Source organism: Orycteropus afer, unplaced genomic scaffold (genome assembly GCF_000298275.1).
Source record: "Orycteropus afer afer isolate SDZICR_OR568_19922 unplaced genomic scaffold, OryAfe1.0 scaffold00146, whole genome shotgun sequence".
Taxonomy (NCBI): domain Eukaryota; kingdom Metazoa; phylum Chordata; class Mammalia; order Tubulidentata; family Orycteropodidae; genus Orycteropus; species Orycteropus afer.
Genome location: NW_006921733.1, coordinates 275,295 through 283,704, shown reverse-complemented (window position 1 = coordinate 283,704; position 8,410 = coordinate 275,295). Strand labels below are relative to the sequence as shown.

General features: G+C 36.8%; 1 protein-coding gene across 1 annotated transcript in view; it reads right to left on the bottom strand.

Moving 5' to 3' along the window:
* HERC2 (HECT and RLD domain containing E3 ubiquitin protein ligase 2) overlaps positions 1-8,410 on the bottom strand; it is a 554,454-nt gene that overhangs the window by 274,646 nt on the left and 271,398 nt on the right. The window contains exons 28-32 of the mRNA XM_007945978.1: positions 6,006-6,139; positions 5,163-5,336; positions 4,947-5,083; positions 4,683-4,834; positions 3,830-4,021 (exon numbers count right to left, since the gene is read on the bottom strand). Of these exons, the coding sequence (XP_007944169.1) occupies positions 3,830-4,021; positions 4,683-4,834; positions 4,947-5,083; positions 5,163-5,336; positions 6,006-6,139 (789 nt within the window). The remainder of the gene's footprint in view (positions 1-3,829; positions 4,022-4,682; positions 4,835-4,946; positions 5,084-5,162; positions 5,337-6,005; positions 6,140-8,410) is intronic.

Below are 8,410 nucleotides of genomic sequence, written 5' to 3'. Positions count from 1 at the left end.
TGGGCAATCCTACTTCCGTAGTGATACTGCCTCAGAAACCCAAGGAGGGGTCACTATGAGTCGGGGCCGACTCGACGGCAAATAACAACAACAACATGGTTTAAAGAGATGTTAGTCATCAAGTAGACAAGGGGTAGATAGTGATGGTTAATGTTACGTGTCAACTTGACTAGGCAAGTCTCACTGGTTTAGAAGACACTGGACTGAATGTTCTTCTGTAACATAATATAATGTAATCAACTCCATCATGAGATCTGATATGAGCAGCCAATCTGCTATAAGAGAGTTTTCTTGGGGTATATATAGCCTGCTTACAGTATATAAATGGATGTCCCAGCAAAGCTCACTCACTCTCTGGAACTTGATTTCAACTCATCATCATCTGAACTCCCATTTTTGGGATGTTAGCAAGCAGCCTGCGATCTGACCTGCAGATTTTGGGATTCACCACCCACTATTATCATGTGAGTCAAGATAACTCCCCAGAGCCTGACACCTGACCCACAGATTAGGAATTTGCTATCCTACACAACTGCATAAGCCATTTTCTTGAATTTGAGTACTCACTCTCACTTCTTGTGCACTCTTTCTCTCCATAATTTTTATGTATATGTTTCATTGGTTTTGTTCTTCTTAGGGAACCCACTTAAAAGAGTGTTGTTCGAGAAATGCAAATCAAGACCACAATAAAATACCACTTCACAACCACTACAATGGTCATTATAAAATAAATAAATAAGTAACAAGTGCTGAAGAGGATGTGAGAAACTGAAATCCTCATACACTGCTAGTTGTTGTCGTTAGGTGCTGTCAAGTTGGTTCTAACTCAAAGGAACACTACGTACAAAAAAAAAAAAAATGCTGTCCAGTCCTGTGTCATTCTCACAATTATGGCTATATTTCAGCCCAGCAGCCATAGTGTCAATCCATCTTCTTAAGGTTCTTCCTCTTTCTCGGTGACCCTCTACTTTACCACTTTCTCAAGGGATTGCTCCTTCTTATTAACATGTCCAAAATATGTGGGAAAAAGTCTCGCAATTCTTCCTTAGAAGGAGCATTCTGGCTGTACTTCTTCTAAGACAGATTTATTCATTCTTCTAGAAGTTCATGGTATATTCAATATTTCTCACCAAAAAAAAAAAATCAAAGGCATCAATCCTTCTTTCTTCATTCTCCCTTATTCATTATACAGTTTTCACATGCATATGAAGTCACTAAAAATAACCAGAGCTTTCATCAGGTACACCTTAGTCCTCAAAGTGATATTTTTGCTTTTAAACATTTGAAACAGGTCTTCTGTAGCAGATATGCCCAAAGCAATACGTCCTTTTATTTCTTGACTGCTACTTCCACAGGTATTGATTGCATACTCAAGCAAAATGAAATCCTTGAGATAATCAGTATTTTCTCTATTCATCATAATACTGTATATTGGTCCATTTGTGTGCTTTTTTGTTTTATGTGGAGGTATAATTCATATGGAAGTCAGTGGTCTCTGATTTTCATCAGCAAGTGTGTCATCTCCTCTTCACTTTCAGTGAATAAGGTTGTGTCATCTACATATGGCAGGCTATTAATGAGTATTCCTACAAACCTGATGCTGCATTCTTGTTCATACAGTCCAGCTTCTTGGATTATTTGCTCAGTATACAGACTAAGTATGGTGAAAAGATACAACTCTGACACACACCTTTCTGGATTTTAAACCACATAATATCCCCTTGCTCTGTTCAAATGACTGTGTCTTGTGCTATGGATAGGTTTCCCATGAGCACAATTATGTGTTCGGGAATCCCCATTCTTCGAAAATGTACTTCTTCATGTACTATGCCCCTGATTTCCTCTCACAACTTGTCTGGTTTTAGATCATCAGTGTTCAATGTATCAAACTTATTCTTGAGATGGTCTCTAAATTCAGGTCATATTTAAAGTCATTGCTATAAAATTATGAAGCTTCCACAGAAAACAATTTATCCATAATTTGTTATGACCACAGCTGAATATCTTTGAATAGTAAATAAAATGCAGGTGATCTTTCAGCATCCATCTAACACCAGCAATGATACACCACATTCCACGTACTCTTCTGAAACCTGCTTGAATTTCTCACACCTCCCTGTCGAGGCATCCATTTTTTAATTATCTTCAGCAAAATTTTACTTGTGTGTGGTACTAATGATATTGTTCAATAACTTCTGCATTCTGTTGGATCACCTCTCTTTGGAATAGGCACAAATATGTATCTCTTTCAGTCTATTGGCCAGGTCTTCCAAATTTCTTGGCACAGATAAATGAGCACTTGCAGTGTTGCATTCATTTGCTGAAAACATCTCAATTAGTACTCCATCAATTCCTGGAGTCTTGCTTTTCACCAATGCCTCCGATGCAGCATGGACTTCTTCCTTCAATACCACTGGTTCTTGATCCTATGTTACCTCCTGAAATGGTAGAAAGTTGACCAAGTTCTCTGATGCAGTGACTCTTGTGTATTCCTTCTATCTTCTCTTGATGCTTCCTGAGTTGTTTAGTATTTGGCCCAAAGAATCCTTCAATATTGCAATTCAAGGCTTGCATTTTTTTTTCAGAGTTTGCAGCTTGAGTAATATTGAATATGTTCTTCTCTTTTGATTTCATAGCTGTAGGTCTTTCATTATAATACTTTACCCTGTCTTCTCAGGCTGCTCTTAGAAATCTGTTCCACTTTTGTACTTACTTCGTCATTTCTTCCATCTGCTTAGTGACTCTACTTTCAAGAGCAAATTTCAGAATCTCTTCTGACATCCATTTTCCTCTTTTCTTTCTTTCCTGTCTTTTAAATGACCTTTTGCGTTCTTCACGTACTATGTTCCTGATTTCCTCTCACAACTTGTCTGGTTTTAGATTATCAGTGTTCAATGTATCAAACTTATTCTTGAGATGGTCTCTAAATTAAGGTCATATTCAAAGTCATTGCTATAAAATTATGAAGCTTCCACAGAAAACAATTTCTCAGCTCCTCAACAAGCTACACAGAATTACCACATGACCCAAATATTACCACGATTCCTAGGTTATACCCCAAAGAACTGAAAACAGGTGTTCAAACAAAAACTTGTACACAAATGCTCATAACAGCACTATGCACAATATCCAAAAGATGAAAATAACCCAAATGTCCATCAACTGATGAATGATTAAAAAGAATGTGGTATAGGCACACAATGGAGTATTTTTCAGTCATAAAAGAAACAAAGTTCTGATACATACTATCGTGTAGATTAACATGGAAAATATGCTAAGTGAAATAAAAAAAGAAAGAAAACCAAACTCAGTCCAATTGAGTGATTTGTGATTCATAAAAACCCCTTCAGGTTTCCAAGGCGGTTAATCTTTACGATAGTAGACTGCCCAGATTTCCTTCCACGGTGTGGCTGGTGGGTTTGAACCGCCAACCTTCCATTTAGCAGTCAATGGCACTACACTACAATCCCATTTATATGAAATATCTAAAATCTCTAGGCAAATTCTAGAGACAGAGCAGATTAGTGGCAGCCAGAATTGGGGAAAGGTCAATGAGAAATGAAGAGTAATTGCTTAATGGGTAAGAGTTTCCATTTGGTGTGATGTAAAAATTCTGTAAATAGGTAATAGTGATGTTTGCACACACTATGAATGTACTTAATTCCACTAAATTATACACTTTAAAATAGTTCCAATGGTAAATTCTGTTATATGTATTTCATGAAGTGTTTAAAAATTTCACAAAAAGAGATCAAGACAAAACTTGACAATTTTATACGTGACATTTTCAAATATCACATTTTCTTTAGAAAAGCCAGTGACCACCTACCGATCAGCCGTAGTATTGTCTGTGTGAGAGCAAGCATGCCCGAGTTCAACAGGAGGTTCAAGTTGTTTGCACCATGCTGAAGGGTCAGCATGCTAAGCATCACCAAGAGAAAGCGAGCTTGTGGGATCGTCCCCAGGCTTGGTCCCGATGGATTCTCATTGGTAATAGTTTGCAGAGGAACAGGCTGGATACCTAATAAGCATTGGCACCCACATAAATTTCTTGTGTGTGGATACAAGAACATACACAACAGAGAAAGCATCACCAATTTTTTTAAAATTCTATTACTTAGTGGATGATCATAGAGTGAGGATATCAGTCAGCTCTATACTGATTTGTGATGGTCCTATCCACCTTCATTCCACACATGGTTATCGTCATCTGTCTATATAATTTACCACCCTGCTCTAAGGATCCTCAAAATATCTCTGGTGCTGCAGTAGTTTCATTTCAAATGTAACAGACATGTTGTAATTTTCTTCCACAAAACCAATCCTAGGATTTTTCTGTAGATATTCAAGTAACCCTAGAAATAAGTATTAACAAAGGATACAGACATTTTGGGACACATTTTATAAGTGACACACATAAAATATGTCAAAATTTAAAAGCCTTACATTAAAATATTTAAGATTGCGTCTTCTGCCAAATTTTGTTCAGAGAAACTAAAACCAGATTTATTTTCCCTATGTACAAAGTTACTGATGTATTCATAAAAGTAAAAATTAGCATTTTATACTTTCCATAACACATAATTTAGAGCTAAACTATAAAAAAAATGCTGATATGAATGTTGGCATTACTGTAGTATCAATTTGAATACTTTTAATTACCATATTTATTAAAAACTCACCAAACTCTTTAAATTTGGCATTTGCATCCATCAAAATATTTCGAACATTCTGAACAACCCAAGAATACAGCTTGCCAAAAGTTACCTCCAGCAGCATTCGATTAAAAGGTGGAATCAGATCAATATCCTTTAAACAATCCGTAAGGGGTTCCCTTTCAAACAAACATAAATAATGTTACTTAGAACATTATCACACTCTGAACTTTAATGAAACAATGTTTTGCTGCCAGTTTCCCTTAGGAAAAAAATGTTATAAAGTTTTACCCTATGTCGATCCCCTCAGGAATAAGTCTTTGCCATCCACAAAACATAGCATACTGCACAGATGGAAGTAAGAAATTTTTGGTTGCCAGTTTTAAAATTGTATCTATCCCTTCCAGCCGAACCTCTGCTCTCTCCAACTGCAAAATATCAATGCATACTCTTTAAGTGTTGGGTATATTATGTCATACAGTGAAGCAGGTTTTCAACAAAGCTTACCTGTTTTAACAAGCACTTCCTCATTTTTTCCACATCCACCGGCTCTTCTTTAAGAGCAAATTCAGCAATTGTACTTAAGAGTGCAGACTGTGGATAGAGACCCTGGACATTCTGCTTCAGCCACTTGTACTTGTGAACACCTGTAACTGTACTCAGCAGCGGTTGCCATTTATCCTAACAAAAGAAAACCAATTTCTCCATTAGTTCCAAACAGTTCCTTGAATAAACTTTAGATAAATAATGACATTAGATTTAAATTGATAAAACATTTAAAAATAAAAAGTATGGTAAAAATCATCTCTCTGCCACAGATATGCTTATTAATGAATTTATAATCTGAGGTTATGCACTCAGCTGCTAAGCAAAAGGCTGGTGATTTGAACTACAAAAAAAGATGTGGCACTTTGCGCCCACAAAGATTTACAGTCTTGAAAACCCTATGGGGAATTTTCTACTCTGTCTTACAGGGTCACTTTGAGTTAGAATCAACTCAATGGAAAGGGGTTTTGGTTTTGTTTTTGATACAAATGTATACTGACGAGGATAACTTGGCATAAAACTTATTATTCATATTAATACCCTCAGGCACCAGTATAGGTTCTGGGCCAAAGGATATATTCAATGAGTGAAAGCAAACAACTCTTCTTCTATAGATCTGACCACAGCACTGTAAGTCAAGTTCTTTGAGCATCAATGTGGCACAGTTACCCACATTTTAGTAATTATCTCACTAAATTATGTACCATACAGATGCTAAAATACAAAGGTACGAGGCTTGTAGATTCCTTTGTTATATGCTGTGCTTCTATTCAGCTAGTCTTAGAATTACAGAAAATACTTCACCTTGGGCGATTTAATTGTAATGGGTCTTTTGTCCACATTTATAGGACTGTGAGGCAAAATGCAAGCTTCTTCTAAATCACTCTCTTCATTTCCAATTTTTTCTTCATCATCAGTAGATCCTGGTTTTTTAGGAACTATGTTTAAAAAAGTAATCCTTATTAATAAAAAAATAAAGTTTGCATGAAGATATAAAATACTTTGTTCAAAGAAGCACATCAACTACATTGTTAACTGAAATGCTTAAACTACAAAAGTGAGAACTAGCATAATGAGTTGTACATGATCTCACATTCAATATTAACCATGAGCTCTATCATGTCAGCCAGAGTTTAGAAAGATACCTGCTAAGAGGAGAGGGCTACAAAGGGGTAAAGCTGAAAGGCTGTGTAGCTCAGGGGTCAGCAAACATTTTCTTAAAGGGCAAGTAGTGAGTATTTTATATTTTAGTCTTTGTGAATCATTTTGGTTTCTGTTGCATCTACTTAGCTCTACTACTGTAATATGAAAAATAGGTACAAATTACATGTAAACAAATAGGCATGGCTCTGTTTCAATAAAACTTTATTTTGCATATTGTAATTTACATTGTATATGTTTTCATGTATCAAAAATATTATTTAAAAAAAAAATCATTTAAAGATGCAGAAACTATTATTAGTTCACAGTCAAAGGCAGAAGGCCAGACTTGGCCCATGAACTGTGGTTTCGCCATCCCACTCTAGTCTCATCATTCTGTCACCAGAATCAACTGAATATCTTTTTTCTCTTTAATTAGGAATAGTTCCATTGAATTTGCAAAGTTATAGGTAGTGTTTCTTCTATATTTTTTGGTTTCTTTCAAGGATTTTAGTCCAATTCTACTCAGCATATTATATAAAAAATAAGCAACATAATACACCTGTGCAAGAAAAATTAGGTCACCATACCTGGGTTGCTCAACCCTACACATCCCAAAGAAAAGTGTGCTTTTGGCCAGCTTCTGAAGGATGATCTCTAAGACCTTAGAGTATTTTCTGTCTGGTAATAGGCAGAAGGGGTGGGGGTGGGGGGAGAACAGGGGAACTAAAGTCTGAGAGGTTAGTTATATGGGTGCTGCCTGCCTACCTGACCAACAATAAAATCCCTGACACCAAGGTTTAGGTGAGCTTCACTGATTGGCAACACTTCCACTGTGCTGTCATAACACTGTTGCTGGAAAAAATGAGTGAGTGCCATGTGACTCCACTGGGAGAAGACATCTGGAAGTTTGTGCTTAGTTTCCTCTGGATTTTTATCTTATGCACATTTTCCCCTTGTTGATTATACCACTACAATATTATAATAATATGTTATGTATTATATGTAATAGTATTATAATAATATTCTATGTAATCACTGTAACAAACGGTAACTGTAAGTATAACAGGTTTCCTCAGTCCTGTAAGTCCTTCTACTGAATCATTAAGCCTAAGCCTGGTCATGGGACAACAAACACAACAAGGGCATATTAATTATTTATACTTTTTCAAAAAAGGTTTCAAACAACCCTATGAGATAGTTCTACTCTGTACAATAGGGTCTCTATGAGTCTGAATGGACTTGACAGCAAAGGGTTTGGGGTATTTTGGTATAACCCTTAGGAACACAGCACCTGGCACTAAACTCAATTTGCTGAGGGTCATTACCCGAGACAGCTAGAAGAGAATAAAAGTATAACTGAGGCCCTACTACATGCTCTGTGCTCCTAACCCCAGGCAAGGTGGCATGATTATGCCACTGTGAAGATGAGAAAAATTGAGGCTCGTGTTGAGAGTCACAGCAGGTCAGAGACAGGACATAGAAGCACACTTCATTTTAATTGTACTTCACTTGATTGTGCACAAACATAAAAAAAGTTTCAGACATCACACAATAAAAACATGAAAGGCCATACCAAGAGATTTTAAAAGGTGGCAATGAGGGTTCAAAAGCCATGGTCACGAAACGACAAGTGGTGAGGGGAAATCTTTCTCCTTCAAAGCTGAGGCAGGCCTCTCTCCTAAGCCGGCCTTTCTGCTATGAGTCTCCTGCTGCCTGGGATAAAGAGATCTGAGGCACTACTGCTCTGATTTTGTGATCCACAGCATTTCTAGGATTGAGACAACTATTGTGCTTTAAGGGTTTGCTCAGAAACAATCGATTTAGGATGGCTTGTAAAACGTTAGTCTTTCATGCCATCATTGTTCAAAACGTCCATCAAAAACTAACAATCAGTATTGTTTAAAAAGCTGGTTTGTCAATGAATCAGTATCTTTCTTAAAAGCATGATCAAAAAATTCTGAAGACTAGAGGGTTCCGGCAAGATGGCGGACTAGGCAGAAGGATTGCACAGACCCTCTTCAACAAAGAAAAGGGAAACCAATTAACACAGACACAGAAGATAATCT